The 27,975-nt window shown below is 33.7% G+C and overlaps 2 protein-coding genes across 2 annotated transcripts; one reads left to right on the top strand and one right to left on the bottom strand.

The window, feature by feature from the left end:
• Positions 1-276: 276 nt before the first annotated feature.
• On the bottom strand, positions 277-4,201 carry LOC132560827 (divergent protein kinase domain 1C-like). Its single transcript, XM_060225518.1, has 3 exons — positions 4,046-4,201; positions 2,296-3,162; positions 277-975 (listed from the first exon to the last, which is right to left on the bottom strand). The coding sequence occupies exons 1-3, from the start codon at positions 4,199-4,201 to the stop codon at positions 766-768; spliced, it is 1,233 nt and encodes a 410-aa protein (XP_060081501.1). The 3' UTR covers positions 277-765.
• A 3,790-nt stretch (positions 4,202-7,991) lies between these two features.
• Positions 7,992-26,539, top strand: LOC132560824 (RNA cytosine-C(5)-methyltransferase NSUN2-like). Its single transcript, XM_060225514.1, has 22 exons — positions 7,992-8,105; positions 9,002-9,073; positions 10,709-10,803; positions 11,921-12,034; positions 12,345-12,450; positions 12,902-12,973; positions 14,436-14,520; positions 14,803-14,936; positions 15,300-15,355; positions 15,641-15,715; positions 16,022-16,152; positions 16,506-16,579; positions 17,210-17,346; positions 18,123-18,223; positions 19,865-20,084; positions 20,781-20,876; positions 21,113-21,248; positions 21,607-21,687; positions 22,107-22,245; positions 22,561-22,600; positions 23,477-23,604; positions 24,917-26,539. The coding sequence occupies exons 1-22, from the start codon at positions 7,992-7,994 to the stop codon at positions 25,141-25,143; spliced, it is 2,433 nt and encodes an 810-aa protein (XP_060081497.1). The 3' UTR covers positions 25,144-26,539.
• Positions 26,540-27,975: the final 1,436 nt, after the last annotated feature.

Below are 27,975 nucleotides of genomic sequence, written 5' to 3'. Positions count from 1 at the left end.
TTTGCACTAAAGCACCTGTGTACTTGTTTCTTGTAAAAACACTTCTGCATTGTTGTGTATAAAATCATAAATATATCCTAAAAAAAATCATTTATAAACAGGAATGTGAGAGGTATTCATGAATTAGATATTACACAAAATATAAAATCATTTTTCAAAAAACATAAGTACATGTTCAACAACAACAGGTGTCACATTTGGTAACATAATCACATGTATTTCAGGTAACAAGAATTTCAATAAATGTACAACATTGTTATGTGATAAATTCCATCTAGTGTGTTGTTATAGTTGGATTAATTAATAGTTCCAGCAGTCAGATACCACCAGCAAAGTGAAGAAGGACTTTAAGAAGGCCAAAGTTTGGCAAAACCAGAAGGCATTAAAAAGTAGGGGGGGGATTAAATCTTGCACTTTCACTTGTACATTTAAACATCAAATTAAAACTGTATGACACAGGATAACTAACGATACCCACTCTGACCTGAACATCAGGGACATTAAGTCAAACCTCCTGTGTACTGAAAGGCTGTAACAGCGGATATCAGGCACATATAATAAAATTAAGTAAAATAAATAAAGTTAATGGCACACAAGGTGAATGCTTAACCTCCTCCACTTAAATGTTATTTCAGAAAAGGGCAGATAATCATATTTGTTTCAAGTTGTAGGTTGTTGGTGTTTGATATTTTGTTCTACTCATGATGTAGACTGGTATACTGAATATTCCTATCAAATTTGATGAAAGTACCTAAGTAAATTTTCTCAGTCTGTTCTGGTCTGAAGCAATTTGTAAAGTTTTTCCATGATTTCAGTAGATGTTGGGGCCCTTACAACCTCACCCATATTATGGTTTGGATAAGCACAATCCTGCAATACTGAGGCCAGCTCACCAGCAATTGCAGGTGGAGCATCATGCAACAATCCACGGAAAAAGTTGGGTGGTCTGTCAATGAAGATGTCCTCACAAATATTCTGAAAAGGAAAGATGACGCAGAAATTCAATGTTAATCACATGAACCATATAAACATTCTTTTCTTATGAAACTGTTTAACATTGTAACAAATAACAGCAGGCTATCATAATCCCACTGTCAGGTAGCACTCTTTGTTATAACAACACCTGTACAACACAGGTTAATGTTTTGTTGGAATCATTCTGTGTCGATGACTGTGATCATAGCTTCCGGTTCTTGAAAAATTTGATGTATGAAAAAGTTTTATTTATAAAACTGTTCACTCATAAAGAGGTAAGTTAGTACTAATATATAGGAATAGAATTCGGGACTGGCCAAAATATTTGATACATTGAGAAACTGAAATCATCAAAAATTGCGGTGATTGAACTTGTTTGATCTAACATGGTACTAAACCTTTCTACGAAGTTTGAAATTGATTCGTTGAAAACTGTTATCTAGCAGACACTGGATGTGCCTGCCCACCTGTCTGCCTGCTTAGTTACACGATTACATAATACCCATCTTTTGCTGGGTGTATGAAACAACAAGACATGTATCAAGAAGACATATCTCTCAGCTCATCACCACATTAAAAATTCCAGCTCAGGGGGATAGCCACACTTGTGTAGTTTTCATTGTTTCTCGGCTGGTGTGGTTGTCCCTTCATACTGTTTGATAGATTGACCCTTCCGCGATACTCTATGCTCATATTTTGTTCATTTTAGTAGCTTATTGGAGATTATTAGGAGTTAATAAACAAGAGCTGTCATATTACATGATCCTATAAGAAATCATTAGCTAAGACATAGATGTGTGTTAAGTATAATATAATATAAACTTTATTTATTTTACAACAATTGCGAAACAACTTATGTCTACTTATACTAATCACTCTTGTTGGCCCGGATGTAAGCGCACGAGGGGTCTTATTGTGGGAGGAAACCGGAGTACCCGGGGAAAACCCACGTGATCGGGCAGGTGACCCCTTACCTTTTCACATCCATTCCGGGAATCGAACCCTGGTTGGCTAGGTGAAAGCGAGTGCATTACCACTGCGCCACCCGACCACCCAATGTGTGTTAAGTGTGGTGCACTTTACCCTATTCTTACTATCCTCTCATATCTTATAAGTAGTTAATAGATAACAAAAGAGTATTTAAAGACAGAGAACAGACACACCATAAATGACATGCAAGTTCAGAAATAAAAAATTTGATGTATTTTTGTTGGGTTTTGTTTTTTGCCATTGCTCTCAAGATCATTAATGAATGGAGAGTGGTGAAACATGTACATTTCATCAGCATGTTTTACCTTAAAAACTTCCTTAAATACAAACCTGTAAGTTGTTGTTAAACCTTCTTCCATTACAAGTTTTGTTCTGAACAGCACACCATCCTCGACAGTCAAAAAAGTCACAAGCAAAATGATCAGTACATGAACCTCTTAAATTCAAAGACATTTTTTCATCAAAAAACAGTGAATCCGAGTCCAAGATTTTAACTTTCAAGTCCATACCTACACCAAAATTATCTACTTTTATATCACAGAAATGCATGGCTTGATAAAAGTCATTATCAAGTGATTGTGCGATATCCATTAGTTTTAATGCTGCATCAGCTCGCTTGGACCAAGAAGACTTCGCAAAGAACCCTGGACTAAGAATATCTCCAGGTGGAGCATACTCCATAAAATAGAACTCCCCACAAGTACCATAAAGATAAGGAATATATGGCAAGTTTTGATATATCTTCATGAACAAATATTCATCCTGCTGTAGCAAGGACCAGATACTCAGTAAGGCAACATGGTCAGCATTTTTGAACGTTGCAGATTTTACAAACTGATCATAGTCCATCGACCAAAGTTCTGAGAAAATGTTTTGTTTGGATGTCACAGTAAAATGCATATCACCAAAAGCCTTGTTTATCATCAGAATTTTAGCCATTTTTATTCCATCCTTAGAAACGGTACCATCCTCATTCAAAGGTAAAACTAAACGATCATATTCTTCCTCCTCTACTCTGTGTTTGGTCTTCATAACAATTTTGATTGTCTCCCCTGCTTCACATGCTCCATCACATTCCATGATCAACACCTTTTTACCACGACGATAGTTGGTACACTTCACAAATCTGATGCTTTGCATTTCACACAAGTCATTACACAGGTTACCAGCCACAGAATGGTCCCTGTAGCGCTGACACTGAAATAAAACATTACAGAGTTTAAACAACAGGAAGATATAAAATATTACATGGTAAATGGTCATTACCAAACAATGTCAAGAGTTTAGAGTATGGTAAAAAGATTTAGGAATCTAAATTTCATTAAACTGTCCTTGTTAATGAACTTATCTTTGTCAATAACATCTTGAATATTACACCAAGAACTTAGTTTACACTGGTATCAGTAAAGAAATTTCATAAGAAATAGAAATGAAAACCTTCAAAACACAAATGGTTGATTGTGACTACATTTAAAACTTCAAATCAGTCAAGAATATTCATCATCACCCTGAAGTCTAGAACTTACCATATCACTCACAAGTCTAAAACTAATATCACAACATACACAAGTCTATAATTCAACATATCACACACAAGTCTAGAACTAACCATATCACACACAAGTCTAGAACTAACCATATAACACACAAGTCTAGAACTAACCATATAACACACAAGTCTAGAACTAACCATATAACACACAAGTCTAGAACTAACCATATAACACACAAGTCTAGACCACATCACTCACAAGTCTAGAACTCACCATATCACACACAAGTCTATAATTCACCATATCACACACAAGTCTAGAACTCACCATATCACACACAAGTCTAGACCACATCACTCACAAGTCTAGAACTCACCATATCACACACAAGTCTAGACCACATCACACACAAGTCTAAGACTTACCACATCACTCACAAGTCTAAGACTTACCACATCACTCACAAGTCTAAGACTTACCTTATCACACACAAGTCTAAGACTTACCACATCACTCACAAGTCTAGAAATCACCATATCACACACAAGTCTATAACTTCAACCAGAAAGTTATTACCTAGAACTTACCACATCATCCAACAGTGTATATGACTCCTTCACAGAACACTTGTTATCCTCCCACACAGTCTTCAATGTGTTGATAATCAAGACTATCACACAAAGTGTCAAAAAAAGGCAGGTCAACTTCAGAAACCTCCGTGGTTGCCAGCGAGGGATCTTCATGTCTCTTGGTCATTATTCACCTTCAGCATAAAGCAATTATACAGTCTAAAACAGCATTGTTATAAATACATTTATTGTATCATATTTGTTTGTATGTCTATCACCCCTTGAACATTCCTGTTTACTTTGAAGCCATATCTCCTTGTAGTAACTGGTGACTACTTCACTGAACAAACATCTCCCCAGATATTATTAAATAAACCATCAATATATCCTCGAATGTCAATGTTACGTTGTTGTCTGTCACATGATTAAAAATCAACTATGAATAATGGGCCACACCTTACTGCTTCTTTTTGGCTTTGGAAGTCCCAACATGCTCGTCTTATTTTGGAAAAATGACGATTTCTCAAATATAATTTTGGATGAATCTTTTCTAATTTTCATTGACTTGTCATTTGTATACAGAGGAATAATCAACTATATTTCAATATATATATTTTGTTATAAATAAGAAGTTTACGAAGAAAAAAAGCTTATTCATTTTAATTTAGTATCATGAATTTATTTAGATTTTTATTCCCACCAAAATGTCATTCCCGTTCAAATGATGATTTTATGTAATACCTAACTTTAGCGTCTCAATTATTTAGTGATGTCATCATAATCGGAAGTGCGGTTACATGTCCGATACACGTCTGTCATTTCAGACGAGTGGATTTGAGGTAGGATCTGTAGATATTTTCTAGAAAAATACTAGAATTTCATCGATCTGTTTTAAATAAATCTTATAGTAGGAACAAAGTTTAATTTACTTGTATATTAATTTGGTGGCAATTCTTCGACATAGCGTAGCTAGTGAGAAATGATTCTTAAGGGGTCCAAAACTAATGCGCTAAGGATACTTCTACTGTTATAAAAACACGAGATCATTACCACTTAAACTGTCACTATCGACATCAGACAGCTTGAATAACCCTCACTGGGACAGTGAAGATTAAACAATCGAATTTAAGCAAGATTTCACATGCATTGCCAGTCACGATATAGTTGTGATAATAAGGTAGTAAGCTTACCTGTACACAATTTGAAAAGACCTCTGTTTACACTTCCGGGTTGTCAATGTATGATAAAAGAGCTTGAATGACGTCGATTTAACTACCGTTTCAAACGCTCGCACGACGATTACTTTTAGGATCGTACACGCGTCCATTTCAAGTGTGTTTTTTCGCTATCACCCTCATATGTTTTAATGGGTGTTTGTATGATATTACGCAGTGCATCCTCAAAAGTTGTACATGTGATTAGATATCCACGTTAGTTTATAATAAAGTGATACGCGACCAACCAATTTCGACATGGGCATTCGCCCGTAAAGTATAATGCACATTTTGTACATAAACGCCGTGATATTTTGACAACGGACTATAACTGACATTGTTGGTATTTTGCAAGAAAAAGCAGAATCATTACAGTTTTTTATGACGAAATATTATTATATTACTGACAAAAAACAAAAAAACATAAAATTATTTCTTTAAATAATCACAATTCCTATTTGCAAGATTTACACAGTTCACTTACACAATTACATTAAAAAAATACGTAATGATGACCAAAAAAATAAAACATTTTCTTCTGTTAGATTAGATATGTCCCAAAGTCGTGAAAAAAGGCAACTCTGATTCCTATCCCTAAACAGGGCAAATATACGACAGATCCCTACAGTTACCGGCCAACATCATTCACGAGTTGCGTTTGTAAAACTCTAGAGCGGATGATAAATTCAAGGTTAATTTGGTATCTGAAATCCAATCAGATAATATCACCCTTACAAAGCAGTTTTAGATCTAAGCGAGGTACTAACGGTTAGACTTGAAACCCGTTTGCGTGCTGATTTTCCAAAGAAGGAGCACTTGGTTGCTGTTTTCTTCGATTAAGAAAAGGCTTACGACACAACGTGGAAATACGGCATAATGAAAAATAGGTATTAGAGGTAATCTACCAAATATTGTTCAAATTTTCTATTAGAATATTTCAAGTCCAGATTGGAACGACCCTTTCCGATGTTCATCAGCAGGAAATGGGTGTACCATGAGGCAGCATTCTCTCGGTTACACATTTTGGACTTGATATTAACAGTATTGTCAAAACATCATAGATTTAAATTTTCAAAATCAAAAACAGTGTATATGCATTTTTGTCAGATACGGAAACAACACGACGATCAAAATCTCTCTCTTTGTGATGTACCATTCTGGTTGTTGAGCAAACCAAATTTTTAGCGTAATATTCGACAGGAAATTATTGTTCTTTGCACATATAAAGTATCTTAAAGCCAAATTCCTTAAGGCACTGAACATTTTAAATGTGATGTCCCACACTGGTTTGAGAGCTGATAAAAAAGTTTTGCCAAGACTTTTTAGAGCTCTTATTGTATCAAAATTAGACTAGGGTTCCATTGTGTATGGATCTGTTGGACCGTCATATGTCAAATAATTACACACTGTTCATCACCAGGGTCTCAGGCTCGCTCTCGGAGCTTTAAAGACCACACCTACAGCAAACCTCTATGTACAGGCTGACGAACCATCACTATAAAGCCATCGAAATAAATTGGCTTTGTAATCATACACCATTCAGCTATAGTCAAATCCTTCAAATAATGTTTTTTTCACTTATATTTGATCCAAAATATAAAACCTTGTTTCAATACAAACCAAAGACCATTCCCCCATTCGGTATTTCCGCTCTTTTACAAAACATAAATACTGATATTGACCAAATTCACTCATTTGGAAGGATAGAAATTCCACCCTGGCTCTTGAATTCACCTGAAGTTGACTTTTCACTTCAGGAAATGGTTAAATCAGACACTGACAGTTGCACCTTTCATTCGTCCTTCTCGATATTGCAGTTAAAATATAAAACATTTCTACATTTATATACTTATGGTTCAAAAATAATGATAAGGTTGTCACGGCCATGGTTACACAAGATAAAACGTATGTATGCTGGCTCCCGAACAACGCCTCCATATTGTCGGCGGAAGCGCGAGCTATCTACCTCGCCCTTGAATTCAAACAAAGTAATGAGAGCTGATATTTAGTCACTCTCTTTCTGTACTACGAAGTATTAGCAGTAGAAATATCAAAAATATTTTCAATACATTCAAACATTAAAAATCATAAACTTGCCTTCAACTTTTGTGTTGTTTTTTGTTGGGTTCCTTGACACATGAAAATACCAGGATATTGAAAAGCAGACCGTGCCGTAAAGCAAGCTTTATCGCTACCACATGATGTTGTTAAACTTCATTCTATATGCCTTACGCATTCACATAAAATGAAAGGCGAAGATAATTCTCGGTGCATAGGATGTGATGAACCATCTACCGTTAAACTTTCTTATTGGACTGCATCGGCCTTCTGTCGTCTCGAAAATGTTTTTATCATAGCCTTTCAAAACTAAAGGCCCTTTTTTGAAACTCTTTAGATTTATGAAAAAAAATATTGTTTATCTGAAAGATGTTGGTCTATATCAGAGACGTCTCTGTCTATATTATAGACTAGGACTTACCATTTTAATCTTTTGTGATAATAGATTTTTAGCATTTGTCTTTTACCTTTTTGTTTGATGTTATTTCCTTTTTGGATCGCTGTGTGTTTTACCGGTTGATGACCCTAATGACGTTTTATGTGTTGAATGGCCGGTAAGATAGTAATAATAACGATAATTACTCTCTATGCGTTCAGAACCTAGCGCGTGATTAGTAACGGATTTGCCAGAGTTATCTGCAGACATCTCTGGGGCGCTATCGTCGTTTTTTAACTTCCGGTCTCTTGTACCCATGCTGGTTTGTTTTGCAAAAGTCGCACATATTTCGTCACTTATAATATCTGCTTCACGTCGATTGTCAACAGCGATGCCTCGGAACAAACGTGCAGGCAGAAAGAAACGACAGGTTTTTATGATTTTCACAATGAGATTTATTTATATTTTTATAATATATGTACAATATTAACTCGGCTTGAGTGTACTTCACACGTGTACTCAATATATTTTACTCGGTGTTTATTTACAGCAAGGATGAAATAATGATAATTAGATTGTTGATAACTTTATGTTTGGAATAAAATAGGAAGTAACCCAGAAGTGTCTTCATTCAGGCACTTTACACTATTAATGTCACGTAACATCTCTGATAAGCTTTTGAGGGCTGGAACTATACTAGACTGCATTGAGTAATCGGTTAGTTACTGCAATGCAGGGTCCATTTACAAAAGAAATATATTAAGTTCTTATAAAAATTTGCAGCAAAAATGGGCATTAGATTTTTAACATGATCCGATAACCAATGTGAAAAAAATATGTATAACTGTATATGTTAATTTCTATAACTTTGTGTTAAAATGACATTGTAGTCACCAACTTCTCCATTGGCTACAGTACTAGTGCAAGCTATAGGGAGCATATAGTGCAAATGTCTTAGGTGAGCATGAATTTGCACGTGTGCTATTTTAGCCACACTATAAACAGTTTATAAGCAATGGAGGTGATTAAGTTTATGATATTTACAAAAATCGAGACAACTCTTAGGACATTACTGATACAGGGCTTATTCTTGCATGACTAGACCATCTAGGGGTTCTGTGGTTTGATGCTAACTATGAGTGATACAAGAGTTGGCTAATATTTGCATCAATGATGTACATATGATCAGTGCTGTACAGCATTAGCTATAGGTTATAATTGTGTGATGGGTGTGTAAGTCACTGTATGCTAAACATTGTAGTGTTGTTAAGTCGTTTGGGCAGAGAGCAAAATATATATGGCTTCTTGTTGTTTTTTTGTTTTCAGCCCCAGAATCAAGGTCGAGGCAGTTATGATCTATCTGTCCGCAGGAATGAATTGTTTGAGAAATTTTATTCAGTAAGTGCAAGTAAAGTTTGTTCTGATACCTATGTGTACTGTTAACATATGTATGTACAGTTAAATCAGTTTTACGGATCACTTGTTATAAATAGTCACCTGTCTTAAGCTACCTCCTTCATTCCTCCATCGATGAAAATGACACTACGTAAATACACAGGAATTAATGATCGCTTTTCTGATGGGAAAAAAGGCAACTAAAACTGATTCAAATCATACCATTTCATCTTGTAATATACTCAAAGAAGGATTTTATTATGCTCCTAACATTTCAAGGCCTGATGGGGACACATAACATACTGTTGTCCATTATTCTGGTAGTGACCGGTCTGATTGGTTCACAGTTTGACCAAGAATTTGTCATGAAATCTGCATACAATTTATTTCAAAAGTGTATGACTATTAAGTTTGAAAGAGATGAATTGCTTCTCTTATTGGAAATTGTTATTGTATAGATATTGAATGATGCGGAAACCAAGTTTGGTACCTTATATACAGACATTATAAGTGGAACTGACGTTTGACATACTGATTTTCATTTCAAGACCCATCCTCATTACTACTTTGAAGCCCCAAGATAAGGTCACCCTTTAAAAATATGATTAAGAAATCCAACTTTCTCTTTGCAATTTTTTCAATGTGTAATGGAGTGAAATGAGGTGAGTTGAATTCAAAGCTGACTGGCAAATAGTTTAAATCAAAAGAATTACATTTCATCCTTTTCACTGAATTTTTATTACAAATTTATCAATATTTTAAATCATGCACATTTGTATGAATTCATATAATAAAAGAACATATTGATGTGTATATTATTAAACATGGTTAAGCTTGTTATTGGCTATTAAAAATAGTTTGCATGTGTTAACAATAAAATTAACTGTTGATAAATAGTTATATATATATATATATATATATATATATATTAATAAGTAAACAAGAGCTTTGATCATTGAAACAGTGTTATAGCAAAAACAACAAAATGCAGCAGTTTATATTATTAACTATATTAAACATACCATATTTTTGTAAACTGAAAATGACTGTGAAAGTTCAGAAGATATTATTGTGATTCATATTAAAAGGTATGATTAATTAAATTCATGAGAGCGTTATCTTTATTTCAATCTTCAAATCATCCTGTATATGATGTTGGTTCTAGATAATCTGTTTCAGTCACAAACATGTGACGGGCAGGTACTTGTATTCATAAGGGAAAAAGATGTGGCTTTTAAAAAATAGAGTACTAAATGTTACGTGATATATGAATATACTGGCAATTCTTTGTTTTCTTCAAAGCATTTTTCATGCTGTCATCTAATTTCTGCCTGAAAATTCACTAATGTTTAAAATTGTGATTAAAGCAACTGTGTTTTCTTTACCTTAAATGAATATTATATGTAAATATATACAACTCTATAGGGAACTGAAAGAAGGAGGAGTTTGCAAAATCCATTCATTGCATTTGTTAATTTTCAGTATTATGAAGAACAAAAAAGTGAAATAATTTGTATTTTAAATATATCTCCACCTTTTACTTCACATATTTCATTGAAGCACATACCCCGGGTACATAAATACTGCAAATAAATCACTGTGTTGTGTATAGATTATGACCTCTGACCTTTGCTACAGGGTGTCGGAATGGTGCCTGAAGGGGAATGGGATAGCTTCCTCAAGACTCTTCAGGAACCCCTGCCTGTCACATTTAGGATCACCGGCTTCAAAGGGTGAGCAGTCAGGAATACGAATATGATCTTACATTTTTTAAAGATTTATCTCTATCGTTGATAAATTATGAAATCTTTTAAATTGTTTCTACATTTTACAGGTAATTCTTATTTAATATAAACAGTAATTTTATCTAGATATTAAGGAATTGATATTCACTTAGTTTGAGTAAAAACAATTGTTTTCAACAGATTTAGAGACATAGAAATAATCTGCAGAGTAGTTACCAAGTATTTTGGATATAATGAAAGAAGATATAATATACAGTTATAACAGAATTTATCCTATTAGTTATTCTAATGAATATGCCAACAATATACATGTATTTTTAAAGCTAGGAATAGGGTGTTGTAATGTTGACTGTTTATCCTTCATGCTTATCATTATATCAGTATACATAGATAACGATTCTCTCTCTCTCTCTAACATGGGTATAATGATATGATGTTGTCAGTGTAGGACACAGTAGTCTTCAACAGGTTTGAATATTCCTCTGTGAAATGTCTATTTGAAATAAGGTCCTTTTGCCATTCTTTGTCAAACATTTGAGGTTTTCTTTTATGGAATATTCATACACGGAAGAAGAAATATTGAAACTTTGTATTAACCAAAGGATACAGGAATATATGTGGAAAAGTTCATGGTTTTTTTGTTGCCATGGTATCAGACTGACTGAAACAATGGTCTGTTCCATGAGGGTGGGTAGTTTTAGGTTGAAGAACGAAATGTTTTTGTTATTGTATTGTTTGCAAGTTTTTTAACCAATGAAAACAAAAGCGTATTAATTGAGCAAAACTATGAATATAAAGATTAACTTAACAAGCCCCTAATAATTACACCTGGCAATTAAATGTAAGTGCTGCTTTATCGTTGCACATGTTGGTTTTTTTTTTTTTTTTTTTTTTTTAAAAAAATGGGGGGGGGGGGGCAGCTTAATTGCGAATCCCCCCCCCCCCCCCCTTTTCCTGGCAAATTGGAAAAATTGGTGGGGGGCTTATTTGCGGGAGGGGGCTTATTTGCAGTACGGTAGGTTGATTTTACATAATTTGTTACTTGAAAGTTATTTCTTAACTATTGAGTTTTATAGTTTAACATTGCAATGCATTGTTTTTCCAGACAATCCAGAGAGTTAATGAAAATAGTAAAAGGGGAATATCTGAATGACTTAATGAAATCTAGCGAGAATGATGATGAAGAACATGAGAAGTTGGTGCCCAAGAATCTCACATGGTATGATGAACTGCTTTACTTAATGAAAGTGGCATGGATATCAGGTTATAATGTTGCTCCATTCTTGAAAAAATGAACAAGAATATTTAACTCAAGTGAGTTTTTAAGGTATCAAAGACACACAGATGGAAAGAGACTTCTAATTATCATATATCTTCTGGTGTGGAAAGATTTTCTCTTTAATTGTGTCCGTTAAGTTTTTAAGCTATATTCTGATGTATATATATGAAGATATATTTTTGTTTCTGTTATGGCCAATTTTGATGTTATATCCTAATGTACATTTATTAAGTTCTTTTTTCCTACTAAGGTATCCTGATGAATTAGGCTGGCAAATTAACCTGTCCAAGAAGGAAGTCAGACATGTTGCCCGCCTTGAAAAACTTAAAAAATTCCTGGTGTATGAGACAGAGAGTGTGAGTTTTCAGATATGTATTAAGTTCTAAGTAATGTGGATAAAGATTCATTGTATTTAATATATTTTGTTCCATGATTCTAATGCCATGCAGCATGATTGATACTGGTTAATAGTTCTGCTGCTGATTTCTCAATATTCCTATATAAGGTTATAGAAATAGATTTTTTGTTATCCAATGTAATTAGTGAAATGAGCTGCAATAGAGTTTCAGTTGGATTCCTTTTATAGCTGGTATAGTTGTAACAAATTAATAGGATTCATGTTTTGTGTTGCCATCATTCTGTTGTGGACTTTCTTTGTTATCCATCATAAGGCAAGTTAAAGACTAGTCAATGATTTGGACAATACAGCAAAAACACTAGGTGTACAAGGGTTTTGTAATCACTAATGTTACAATATTAACATAATCATACAGAATTGAATATCAGTTGTATGATTGTTGTTTGTAGGGAAACATCAGTCGTCAGGAAGCTGTATCAATGATCCCTCCCTTGGTTATGGACATCAAGCCTCACCATAAGGTATTTTTAGCCCATCAGATTGCCTTTCAGCCATAGTCTGCCTCAACCTTAAACAGTTCTTGTTTTTACATTTTCTTAAGGAATGGATCTTTCCCCAATTTAATTCATAATATGAATTTGTACCCCTCTGAGGCCATTTGGAAGAAGTTTTACTTCTGTAATTTTTCATTGTGAATTGTGAGGAAATCATGAGAAAAGCTTTGAAAAACAAAAACTTTATTTATCTACCACACACATCATTGCACTGGTCATTAAGTTGAATGACAATGTTACCTAGAAAGAATGATATTAAACTAATTGATATGAACATTCACTGTTGACTTATCTGTCGGTACAAAGATATACGAAAAAGAAGAGAAGAGAAATGATCAAAATTACATCTAATTAATAAGGTCATGTTGGATCCTATATCCTTCTCAGATATCTTGTTAATTTTTACAGGGTAAACAAATCTTGTTAATTTTTACAGGGTAAACAAATCTTGTTAATTTTTACAGTGTAAACAAATCTTGTGAATTTTTACAGGGTATACCAATCTTGTGAATTTTTACAGGGTAAACAAATCTTGTTAATTTTTACAGGGTAAACAAATCTTGTTAATTTTTTACAGGGTTAACAAATCTTGTTAATTTTTACAGGGTAAACAAATCTTGTTAATTTTTACAGTGTAAACAAATCTTGTGAATTTTTACAGGGTATACCAATCTTGTGAATTTTTACAGGGTAAACAAATCTTGTTAATTTTTACAGGGTAAACAAATCTTGTTAATTTTTACAGGGTATACAAATCTTGTTAATTTTTACAGTGTTAACAAATCTTGTTAATTTTTACAGTGTAAACAAATCTTGTTAATTTTTACAGGGTATACCAATCTTGTTAATTTTTACAGGGTAAACAAATCTTGTGAATTTTTACAGGGTAAACAAATCTTGTTAATTTTTACAAGGTAAACATTCGTAACAGCTTCAGCATAGGGTTTCTTTAGTTTATAATATTATTCTACTGCTTTTGCCTTTTAGCAGGCTTCATTAGGGCAGCATTTGAGCAAATTCTTATCCTTACTTTAATAACATTTTCTATAAATAGCTGATCCTGGACAATCACCATGGATCTTTATAACTGACAATGTGGCATTGCTTATCAGTTATGAACGATACGTCTAATTAACTTATATCCCTATTGTATATATAAGCATAAATTCTAAAGAAAAATTATAGAATGTTCTATAAGTTAGTAATAATTATGTTTGTTATCTATATATTCCCTTAACACTTATTGTGGTTCATCCAGACATAATGTCTTTGTTGATTTTAGTCTATATTTCCTCAGCTGATAGTCTCATACTTCATGTATCTCCATGTTTTCTCAGTAATTGGATGTAGGTACCGATGTATAAAGTAAGGAACATTGAGACAGTTAATTGTTTCCTTTGTACAATTTACTCTTCTGTTGTGTAAACAGGTGCTTGATATGTGTGCAGCTCCAGGCTCTAAAACCTCACAGTTGATTGAATATCTCCATTCTGGTGATGCAACTGTAGAACCAGGTAAAAAATTACTGCTTGCAACTTTTTTGCATTTTTTATATTCTGCACTGGTTTTAACATCAGTAATTTTAGGACTATTTCTTCATGGATCAACACTAAGATTATACTACATTTACTGAAAGAAATACAATGACTGGATCAGAATATAATTGCTGAATTAAAATATAATTTTGACTCTTTGAAGCAGAAATGTTGATGGTTATCTTTTTTATGTTTCATGTTCCTTTACTTTTGGATGTATATTAGCACCTTAATTTTAACATGTTTAAAACAAAATTTCAGAGGGGTTTGTTATTGCTAATGATGTAGACAACAAGCGATGTTACTTGATGGTACATCAAGTGAAACGTCTACAGAGTCCTTGCTGTGCTATCATAAACCACGATGCCACAAGTCTGCCCAAACTCAGATGTGGGGTATGTATCAAGTTGACTGACATGATAGATGTGTCAATGTGTCATAATAGAAATGAATGCCAATATTAGATTTAATGTGTTTTTTATTATTCTTAATGTTTTAATTTTCAAGTAAAAAAAGTTGTTTAAGCTTAAAAAATAGAAATTTGAAGTCACAAATCTCGGAAACCAGCGAATATTCCAACTGGGTTGAGAATAATAGCTAGCATTATATTGCAGAAACAAGAACAAAACAAGTTGTGTATCCTTTTGTTCTTCTGAAATGGCCCAAAATACATTGATTTTGTTTTTGTTCTACTTACTCACTTTTATGTAACACAAAATCTGCTTTGTAATAACATGTGTGGTAATGTTTGTTGCCAGGATGGTGCCCAGGACTTTGTCATGTTTGATCGTGTCCTCTGTGATGTGCCTTGCAGGTGAGATGATGAAATTCAAAAAAGATGATATGATTTTCAAAGTTTTTCCTTGAATGTCTGATCAAAGTTAATAGTAATCAATATCTATAAACATTACTGTTCAGTTTCTTTCTTTACAGAAATTGTTGCTATGAGTTATAATTTGCAGTTGGACTGTAAATGGCTTACAGAAAATTTCTGGGTAAAGATAACCTCTATGGCTTTGGTAAAGATGTCCTCTATGGCTTAAGACTGTTTATTTTCTACTATCCTTTTACCAGGAATGGATTTTTTTGTTTTTACTAGTGGTGACGGAACTATGAGGAAGAATTGTGATATCTGGGACAAATGGAGCATGAATCAAGCTATAAATTTGCACAGGTAAACAGATTTATTAGTTAGATTATATGCTTTTAGAATAGAACAGGTTGATTATAGATCACCAGATTTATTCCTCTATCAGGGATCATTGGAGTTGTCAAATTGGTGTTTAAAAAGGTATTTATGGATCCGTTAAATGGAGTTGGAGCTTCAATTGTCAAGATTTGACAGCTGTTGAGATGGAAAAGATCAAACTGAATCCACATCTTTTAACTCATTAATACCTGACAGTCTGTTAATCTATCAGTTGACCTCATGAAAAAGTGACTAATTAGTCCACCACTACAATGTTGATGTTGTCTTCAGACAACAGGCAAAGATCCTGAGACGAGGCCTTGAACTGTTAGCTGTCGGCGGTCGACTTGTATACTCAACATGTTCCTTTAACCCATTGGAGGATGAGGCTGTTATAGCAACAATGTTGGATCAGTGTAAAGGTTAATACATTTCTTTTCTCGGAGAAAACTAGTCTTGACTAGTCATATAGAATAATTACCCTCACAACCTTTTCCTGCTTTGCTCATTCATTTTATAAAGACTATTGTCAGTAATCAAAGGATCAGTAGATTTCTTAGTATGATGAAGGCTGATGAAAATTGAAGACTGGTACAATATGTACATTACAGTTTAAAATATTTTGACAACAATATCCATTTAAGTTTCTGCTTGGCTTATGTTTGTATCGCAAAATTACACATTTTCTGTGTTCAAGTCTATTTCTAGTTATTTGTCATGTTACTGTAATATACATGGTATGACAGGTAGATTTTTCATGGTTTTCACCTCACAGGTAGTGTTGAGTTGTTGGATGTCAGTGACGAATTACCTGGACTAAAGTATGTACATGGTCTCACATCTTGGAAGGTAAGGGAAGTTGAAAATTTATTGTTTTAAAATTTAAAACAAAATTGGGATTTTTATTTATTATTTGATTTATTATTTATTTATTTATTTTGTCGTAGATTAATTAGATTGTCAGTATAAAGATGGTATCCTGCTTTAATTGGGTTTTGGAAAAGTAACATGGCTGTGGAAATTTGTTAGAATCCATTTAGAAATCACTTAAGGATAATGAACATATCTAAATTTACCTATTACTGAACTTTTTCTTCTTGATATTGTATGAAGATTGTATGATTCCAGTCATGACCTCTTTACGTAGTATCTCTGTATGATTGTACAAAAGACACAAGTGAATAGCAATGTTAATACAAAATTAGACTTGATACAGTAGTGTGCCAAACAATGAGTTAATGTATCATACAGCTGTTGTATCCTCTTAGAATTCATCAATGCTACTGAGGGCCTGGATTTGAAACTTAGGAGGCAACTGAAGAAAATCAAACTTGCTCCAAAGCAATGTCAAACTCTAGATGGAAGTTGAAATATCCCAGTGATATAGAGTGGACAATAAACTTGAACTGTCTGAAAATCATCAATGTTTGGTATAACAGAACTAACCATATATGTTACCTTTTGTATGTATTTTGACAGCTGTTCTTTGGCGGCCTAGACAAGGGTCAATGGTATGAAAATTACCAAGCTGCAAAGGACAATAACGTTAACAACATGAACCCCACCTTCTTCTGTCCACCTGAGGAGGTCGCCAAGGATATGCATCTAGATCGCTGGTAAATAAAGGTCCTGGTATAATGTAAAGCAACCATAGATTTGTTGATGATTCCAATAATCAGATAATTATACACTGTAGTTATTTTGTAAGATAAAAAAAATAAAAATGAGAATTATTATTTTTTTGATTTATTCATTTTTTTTTTTTTTACTTCATTCAGCTGAATTAATTCTTTAAAAACATAAAAGCAGTCACTAAATCATTGGTATTTCTTTTGATCTGTATACATTTATGCATTATTTATCCATTTGCCTATATTTTTTCTAACAAATTTTTACATCTTTAAATATAAGTGCTATATAAAAAAGCTGTCCCATATCAATTATTACTTATTGTATCAAATGTGTAGGGCTGAGGGTATAAAGAATCAACAATTGTGTCACATGAAATTGTAACCAGTTTTCTGGAAATTCAGATTTTGGCATATCAAAATGTCTTACACATATTTGGAGCTAATTTGTAAGGTTTTCATATCAGTTGATCAAGTTTCCATATGAACATTATGAATTTAAAGATTTATCATTTTAATGAGGAAACAGGAAATTTTTGTAATTAAATTCATCAATTGTGAAATATAAACAAATGAAATAATTCAGGATTTTTTTGTATCACATGATCAATGTCAATACCTATACAATGCAGTCTACTTTATTGAAAACCTTCTTTTTAAAAGGTAATGATTACATGCTTCTAACTTTCACAAAGATTTTCAGTAGTGACATCAACATTGCTGTTTTTACTTTGAGTATAATTCAGTTGTTTTATTTCTGTCAGTGTCCGTGTTCTTCCACACCACCAGGATACAGGGGGATTCTTTATAGCTGTACTCACAAAGAAACATCACCTTCCTTGGCAGACACCCCCAAAGGCAACAGGTATAACATTTTTGTAATGTGTTAAATTTACCTTGAGATACAAAACTATATAAATATATGTATATATTGTTTAAAAAACTCTCTCTCTCTCTCTCTCTCTCTCTCTCTCTCTCTCTCTCTCTCTCTCTCTCTCTCTCTCTCTCTCTCTCTCTCTCTCTCTATATATATATATATATATATATATATTGTTTAAAAACAACATGTATATATTTATATATATGTAAATTAAATCAACACAATTTTTTTTTTGTGAAGTATTGCCTTGCAAATTGATAATATTAAGATTCAAGAATGAAAGCACTAATGCCTGTTATTTGATTCATTTTGATAAATACATATACATGTTTCAGCTTTAACATAGAACTTCCAATTGCCTTTGTTTTTTTAACTAATGGCTAAAGGAAAAATACAGGCAAATGTTAAGCCACAGTGACAATTTCCCTAAACCGATTTCAAAGAAATTTTGCTGAAATCTTCCCTGGTGTACAATTAACCAAAATAGTAAATTATACGGTCCCCACCCAAAGAGACCTGAGTGATGGGGCCAAAAGGGTCAGATTTAAACAAATTTCAAAAATCTTCTCAACACCCATATATTTCATGGCCCCAGGGTTTCGCATTTCCTCGCAGGGAAGGGTAAAGTTACAAGAGTTGATGTAGGAAAACTGGATTTTTGTGCATAATTTGTTAAATTTCCATTGGAAATACTTTAAACTTGGTTAGAAATATGAGCAAAGGATGACGACTTTATGGTATGCATATATTGATCCTGACTGACCTCCAGGGGCTGATGGTTGGGGCCAAAAGGGGTCAAATTGACTTAAATTTCAAAAATCTTCATCTCAACACCCAGGTATGGTAGAATCAAATGCTGTTTATATATGGAAGTGTCTTACGGTGCTTTAATTACCAAAATGGGTCTAACATATCTGCCATGGGAGGAGATTAATTTTACTGTAAATTTTTTTAGAAAAATAGCATTTTTGAGCATAACGTTCCCGTTGGGAAAAAACTTTGTAAGAATTGTCAGTAAAGGATGACAGTTTTGATGGTATGCGTGTGTTGACACTGGCTTACTGAATTCATTGGCACAATACCTTTTTCATGACACTTGCAAGCTACTTACCCTTTAACCTTTATAATCAATATTGCTTAACTCAACTAGGCTATTCTTGACAGCTCTGCCGACATGTATAAATGACATAGATTGTGAAGCAATATAACCAACAGATAAAGATATTTATACTCACTAAATCATAGATTCTGTGATTGACATGCCTTAACTGATCTTGAGAGGGTCCAAAGTGTTGTTATTTTTCCAATAAGAACATTTTAAACTTTTGCTTCAGTTCCAGTAGTGCCATTGAAGTTTGATGAGAATTTTGAGAAACTGAAACTGAAAAGTGTTATTGTTTAGGTTGCCTTTACTGCTAAATTATACAGAATATAAAATTATTCCCAGCAAGATGAATCAAAACCAGTTAAAGTATCGAGAAAATTGTTGAGGTTTACATATTCAATATTTGTCAAAGAAAAGGAAAGTCTATGGAAATGGTAATTACAATCAGTCAACACAAAGAGGTAAAATGAGGTTCAACCAGTAAATCTTAACAAATGTTAAATCCTTACATTTATAAACAGAACCTTCAAGTGAGGAAAGTAAGGATCAGGCTGTTGGAGGGCCATGTGAGGAACAGACCAGTACTGCAATGGAAACTTCATCACAGAGAACAGAAAATGGCACAGATATCAATACTGCAGAAAATGCTGAGACAGGAAAAAGAGGCACAGGAGATATAACTCCTGTTACAGAGACACATGGAGAGAAAAGAAAAGCTGAAAATCAGCACCCAAATGATAGGTAGGGCAATGTCATATCATATGCTTTATCATCTAGTTTATGATTATATTGTAAATATCAATGGCAATGCTGGCAAGGAAAATTATGATACAGTTGATATTTTATCTGCCTGTATAAATGGAGTTGGATATAGGTCCCAATTCCAGATTGGTAAGACTCTTTATTTGTAATTTGTTATTCCTCAATCTTAATCTTTGAAACTCTTTGTTATGAGGCAACAGGTTTGTTAGTCCTCAATCTTTATCATTGAAACTCTTTGTTATGAGGCAAAACTGCCGAAAGGTTTGTTTGTCCTCAATCTTAATTATTGAATTTTTTTGTTATGAGGTGACAGGTTTGCTAGTCCTCAATCTTAATCACTGAAACTCTTTGTTATGAGGTGACAGGTTTGCTAGTCCTCAATCTTAATCACTGAAACTCTTTGTTTTGAGGCAACAGGTTTACTAATGCTGTAGGTAACAAGGTATTAATAAACCTTCAGTTGTTCAGCTTTTGTATATGTTTTATATTTGTCTGTAATGTTTAATTACATGTATAATGATATATATTAAATGAATACTTTGTAAGTAACTTGTAAAGAACCAAATTCTGAGTAAAGAAAAGAAGAAAAAAAAGATATTGATAATCCTATGAGAAACATATCTCTGGTTTATTCTGCCAGAAATCACTTTTTACAATGATTTTCTCCTTACTTAGGGCATTTGCTGGAAAGCACAACAAGCGTATGCAAGGATATAAAGAAGATCCATTCCTGTTCCTGACAAATGATGACCCATTGTTTACGCCTATAAGGTATATATGATAAATTGTCTGTAGAGAAATTTTTAGAAATCTTTTTTCATGATCAAAGTTATTGCTGTGCTAATCTGACAAATATTTTATGCTTAACCGAGTGAGTGTTTTTCTACGACATTGGTAGTACATTTTCTGGAGGTTAATTTGATCTTTACATCTTTGATTTATGATATTATGCTCCTGTAAGATTTCGTTTATTTGAACTTCGATTGAAATCTGAACATTATTTACAGAGAATTTTACAATGTGGGTGAGAAGTTATCAACAGACCAGATTTTGTATCGCACTGACTCGGGAAGGATTCGGTCACTTTATTATGTGTCAAAATCTATACGTAATTTACTCAAGAGAAATTGCGGCAGAGTGAAGGTAGGATGACAGTATTTCACCCACCTATATCAAACTGATCTGATTATGTTTCCTGCAGTGTTAAAGCACTTATGATGTGGACAATATAAAGAAAAAAAGAAGTAAATACATATACTACAAAGACTTGGTGTCATGGTTTAATTTTATAGCAATCTTTGTAAAATATTAATTGATTTCAGTGACAAGAACATCTAAATATGTTTTACTAAATTAGCTTTAAACAAAATCTGAGATCCTGAATTCTGAAAGATGCTTGATTTGAAATTCTGTAATTCTGGAAAAAAATCATCCAAAGTTAAAGATCTTAGCAACATGTGTAGAAATATCAAGAGAATTATAAAGTGTTTTATTTCTTTAGTTTATAAACACTGGTGTGAAAGCTTTTGGACGAAGTCCATCTCCCTTAGTAACAGAATGTGACTTCAGGCTGAACCAAGAGGTGAGTAGCTGGCAGCAGTAATTAATGGATATTTCTGACATTTTAGATGTAGACTCCTTTTGATTCCTTGTTGTACATGTTTAAAAACAAAATGGTAGTCATCTTGGTCACAGTTAATGTTTGTTATCATTGTTTCTTGAGAATTGCTTTTAGACTGATCAGAAAAACTAAATGGCTGACAGACTACCAGGTTTATATTTGACATTTGTAGGTTATTACTATTAAAATTTGTCCGACGAAGCATTGATTTGATCATTCTCAAATTTCATATATAGGTTCCCTTGGTCCCTAGTTGTAGCCTCTTGATTTTGGAATTTGGAATGGTCTGAAAAGAAGTGATATATTCAACTGATAGAGAACAGATAAAGATAATATGGTTGTGGAAACTCCTGTTTATTTTTTCTGCCACTTTCTTACAGGGTCTTGGAGCCTTGCACAATATGATATTGGGACGGACACTCCACTTCGGACGAGAAGATATGCTTACTTTACTGTCACAGGACAACCCTTACTTTGAGCGTTTTACAGAGGATGCAAGGGAGCAGTTTAGAAAGATCAGTAAGTGTGTTATTTACTGTAGTTTATAAGATATGGCAGTGTTTAACTGTAACTTAAGTACTGTACTCTGTAGATGGTACAGTAACCAGAACATATTAACCCTGACTCTTATTGAAGTAGTTCTGTAAATGAATTAATTTCATGATTCTGATGATTGTTACTTGCTACTGTTTATATTTCTCTAGTGTTGGGTTCCTACAATAATATGTATCATTGTATGACATCAGTTCCACATCTGCCCTTACGTGAAATGAGATGTGTTATTATGCATAGTGTTACAAGAAAACCAAATTTATTGGATGTTTTCTTTTTAAGAACCAGGAAGTGCCATTTTCAAGTACTGCCCTACAAACAGGTAAGGTTGTTTTTACTTATTCTGAATTCAGCATTATAAAGAAGTATTTCCACTAAATGGATTTGAATTGATAAGATACAGTTAAAAGAAAAATGATGAGAAAAAGATTTAAAAATTCAAAATCATAGTTGATAGATATCCACTAGTATTACTCTAGAAATTGATTTTCAATGTACAAACTATGATGTTTATTACTCCTGTTGCCTCACTTCGTTTCCACTTACACCCAACACTAGATACGTGGTTGGAGTTCTACAGAGGTTGTTATTAAACGACCGAACTCCGGATACATCATTATTGTGTCGTCTGCAGACTCACTTTGTCCGTTGTCACACATCGGTGGCGTCCGTACGAAAGTTTTCCTAACTTTTTTCGGTCATGCTTTGAGTTATCAAAATGAAATTTAGTATATGGCTTCTTGTTGGAAGGGTACAGATTAAGTTTAATTCCCGGCTGTCTGTGAACCTTCTTGGCAGAGTTATGCTCCTTTGAACTTAGAAAATTCTCTGGGAATATTGTTTTCTGGACTTTTCTTTGGTTATGCTTCGAGTTATAGAAATGAAATTTGGTATATGGCTTCTTGTTGGAAGGGATTAGTTTTGACATCCAGTTCGATTTCAGGATGAGCATGACACTTTATGCAGGCAACACATACAGTTCGCAGGAAATCTTGTATTTCCATAAAAGTTGTTATTTCCAACTCTAAGCTTGATCAGATACATAGAAAAAAATTGGTTTCATGATTCTGTGAAAAATACATCCTGTTTGCTTCAAGCTGCTTGTAAAACTACAAAAGTGTTAACAATCTGAAACAACATTCTGTGATATGATCCAGCAATAGCTGTTAGAATGACATCAAGGTTCTCTCTGTTACAGTGATGCAGAACCAGCCTGTGATATTATTGTGTGCGGATGGAAAGGAAAGACTTCTACACGGCCATTTGTTGGCAAGCATGAACGAACCCACTACCTCAGGCTGTTTGGGCTTGAATTAGAGGAACTAGGTAAATACTGTGTTTAGCCCAGGGAGTCCGTATGATATTTCTGACAGTTTCCATTGTGGGCTTATTTCAGGACAATGAAAAAGTTTTAGTAATTCTAGACAGGAGTGTACATAGGTGGGCGTACGAGACACTTCGATCAATCGTCAGATGTGAATGTGAGCTGTGAATACAAGTCCTTTACAGGGATAGTCTCCGAACTTTTTTGGGCCACCAACAACTATATATAAGGTGATATCTATGTGACAGTAAGTTCCTTTAGATTAGTGCTGTCAACATAGAAAGCAAGTTCCATGCCAGGACCAATAACTGGTAAATAGTATGAGCATCACTTTTTTCCCTGTGATAGCTGTTGTTGTTATGGCCTCATGAATGTTGAAAACATCATTCCTTATACATATGTAATGATTTTAAACTGAAGATTTATTGGTGAACCTGACCAATATACACATATAAAGCCTTTCCTACATGAGTATTTGGGAGTTAGATTGAAGAGAGAACAACATCTTCCCTGTAAATTATATATAATGTAACATAGGCATAGTTACTGTTATATCAAAGCAAGAAATGTAGTTCCTTCCACCAAGTTTATTTGTAAGGGAGTTATTGTTCTTCTATTTACATTTTAAATCTAATTAATATATATTTGCAGAATATTGTAAAAGATATTTGCTGAATATTGTAAAAGATAACAGAACATTGTAAAAGATATTTGCAGAAAACCATACAGTTCCACTGTAGTGATCAAGACAGTGTTTTTATGCAATAATGAATGTGGGTTTTCTCTGATACTTTAAGGCATATTAAATACAAATATTGATACATATATCCTTTGAGCTGGTTAAAAAGGTTAAAACCATACACATATAGGGAGGTGGGGCAGTCATGGTGTCATCTATACATAATGTATTGTGTATAGTTCATAAATATATGTCAACTTAGGGTACCCATAAAAATATTAAAACAATAGAAAATGCCCTGCTTACACTTGGGATCGAACTGGTGATCTCTTGCTCTTTACACTCACATACATTTACATAGCTACCAAGATATATGTTGTTGTTCATGGCCAAAAAATGTTTCATGAAAACAACTATAAAGAACTCACATTCACATCCAACAATGGATGGAATGTCTAGAACCAGACATGCTGTTAGATAAAAAACGGCTTTAAAAAGGTTGGGTTTTTGATATGTAGAAGCAAAAAGATGGTTGTGATAGAACAATTCTTAAGGCATAGATTACATCAGAAAAGAACATTTTCAAAGCAGTTTTGATAAAAATTGTAAAGTTCATCTTTTCTTTTCCTTCACAGTGAAAGAACATGAAGAAGAAAGAGAGCGTCGAAAAATGGCAGAATCTGTGATTAGCGATCTGAAGGAGGACATTGATGATTCTAGTGATGCAGAGGAAACCAACTGCGACGGAGGAAACACAGGCACAGAAAACGCAAAAGAAAACAATGAAATGGACTGTGATGTTAAAGTGGAAGATAACGATGTCAAGGAGGAAGTGGATATCGCAGGAAATGGTGGAGACTGACCATCATCAACATTGTCATACTAAAACATTTGAATGGTCTCAGTCTGCCTCCTTATTAGCATGTATGTAGACCTATCCATCACTAAGAAAGTCTTACGACAATCAAACATGCCTCCAAATTTCTGGATGTTTTAACGAAACAAAAGATGATACATTGGTGATAGAGATTTTAAGATGTGGCAGCCTCTGTTATGTGCTGTTCTTTCTGTCTAGAACAGACACAAACTAGTAATTTGTCTGGATCGTAGATAGTTTACATGGTACAAGACATTTTAATCAAGGTTGTATATGAGAAGCAATTACAAAAAGGGTAAAAATATCAGTGACATCACGATGAAACAATGACGATCAAAAGGAAAAAATCAGACATAAACAGACAACAAATAGCTACAATAGATACAGGTGATGCTGTGTACAAAACGATAAGTGTAAAACACATAGGTAAGACCTTTTACAGAATATCAGGCCATCAAATGTAAATCTCTATTTTACATACTGTGTGTGTGTGATAAGCTGTTTTTACTTTGCTGTGTAATTTTGTGATCAAAACAAATTGAAATTAGTAACCATGAATTAAGATAAAAGATACACTAAGATTATATTGATATTATATTGAATGTGATGTCTGTTTTGTGAATGGTTATGAATACAAAATTTGGAAATTGCAGAACTAGTAGCATTGAGAGAAATCTGGTTTATAGTATTTGCTAACACAAAGTTCGGAAATTGGCCAAATATAAGCACTGGATCAGATGTAATTCAAAGGAGTAAAACTGGAACAGAAACACAGAAAAAAAAAGTGAAAACATATTGGAAGAACTAGATAGCATTAAAAGAACTAGAACCAATTATAAAACAGGCACAGTAGGTAATAGTGATAACATAGGATAACAAAATCTAGTTTGAACACCAGGAACACCTACAGATTGTGACATTCTCTGTGTCTTATCAGTAATGAAAAAGCAAGAAAAGAATTGGTAGAGGTCAATTCTAAGGCCTAAGACCAAAATCTGAATTAGAATTTTCCTCATTCGCCTTCTAGGTTTTAACATATAGACCGTTAGCATCACTGACGAATCCTAGAGGGACAAGACAGCTGTATTTTAATTCTAAATTTGTATTTAAAGACGCTATTCACTTGTGTCTTTTTTACAGAGTCTCATACTCTTTGTTGTAAAACTTGAGAGGTTATTGTATATATTAGGTCTATACAGATAACTTAGTGTACAAGACAGATCTGTTACCATCAGTCTATATTTTGATAAAGCTTTAGAAGTAGAAATTGTAAAATGAATTCCAGGCTAACAGCATTGGTACAGCTTAGGAATCAGAGGATGGTCTCCAGATGTTGCTGCTCTGTATTTTATGATGAATTCAGTAAAACAGTGCAATAGAATTGTGTTTTGTTGATTTATAGTGTTGTAACAGTGGGAATGTTTGGGCAATGACAAAACTCTTGTTTTGGAATGCTCATCCAAGGTGTTAACAATGAACACAAAATGATATGAGGTCTGATTGTTAAGTTGTAAGACTCATATTTAAGGGTTTGATGTTTGGCAGACATATTATCATTGTTTACCAGAAAACACAAGGGGGAGTTATTGAAAAGAGCACTTTAGTGTTCAAAGTCGATTTTCATTAGAGAAATAAGGTGATCAACTAAAACAACCTGGCAATATTATTCTCTTGTGTTTTTGATATGTTTCTCAAGGCAATATTTCACCAAACGAACTAGTTTTATACTATGGTGCTCTGGTTCTGCACAGGATGTGCTGAGGTTCCAGTGAAACTGTATGACGTTATAAATGATTGAAATCACTTTGGTAATGTGGATCTACAAAATATACAAAATATTGTTTTCTACATTCCTTATATGGAAGGATATTTGCAGATCTCAAGAACAGTAAAGACTTCACACTGTTGAAAATCGTGTAGAACAAATTACTTCATAAATTCTTACATAAAGTGGTGGAAGTCTCAAGCATCAGAATTCTGTGTCACTTTAAGATCTATTTGTCAGCTCCACAAATGCAGGAAGAGGGATAATTATAGATATTTAAAAGGAGAAAAAATCGTGTCGGAGTGATAAATGACTGAAACAGTGTAATAGATGGAGACTTGGAAGCCTGTTTATTCAGCACATTCAAAACTAGACAAAACAATTACTGGAAAGACAGAGGAATTAAATTGAAACCCTATTAATGTTTTAGAGTCTATAAATCAAATATGCATTTTGTCTTTACAATGCAAGGCTTATAAATTCAAATAGTTGTAGGCGGATCAGTGGCACATGCAAAGACTTTACCGTCAGTATCATCACGCGATGCAATGAATGTTTTTTTTTTTTTTTTTATAATGTTAACACAAATTCAGAAAAAGAATTTTCATTTCAGTATCGCTTCGATCGCTGTCCGAGTCGTGAGGATGTAATTTGTCAGTTGTTTTGGTTTTCACTTCGTCAATTATGTCATTTTGTGTCTGTTGGTCAGTAGTTACGATGTCCTCACCCGCTACTAACTTTTCTTTCCCCGTGACAGTCCCCCCTTCTCCCGCGCTTCTGCAGTTTCCTCGCACACTGATGAACCTCCCCTGCGACTTGAGATACCCCTCCGTTTCTTTTAAACGGTCAATAAAACCACTTGACGCTTTAAAATCGTCACAGCCGAGTTCACTATGTATGTGGGTCAAGCTCTGAAACACCATGAGTTGGGAACCATGTATGTTGCTCTTTAGAAATGTAAAGTTACAATAGGGAATTGCAATCATCACGCTTGTTATACAGCTTGGTGGAAAATTGACCTATGGCTGCAGAACACTTCACAGCGACTTTAG

Source organism: Ylistrum balloti, unplaced genomic scaffold (assembly GCF_031769215.1).
Source record: "Ylistrum balloti isolate Yb309-2 unplaced genomic scaffold, AGI_CSIRO_Ybal_v1 Utg371122, whole genome shotgun sequence".
Classification (NCBI taxonomy): Eukaryota; Metazoa; Mollusca; class Bivalvia; order Pectinida; family Pectinidae; genus Ylistrum; species Ylistrum balloti.
The sequence above is the reverse complement of the archived record's forward strand: the minus strand, read 5'-3'. Positions and strand labels throughout refer to the sequence as shown.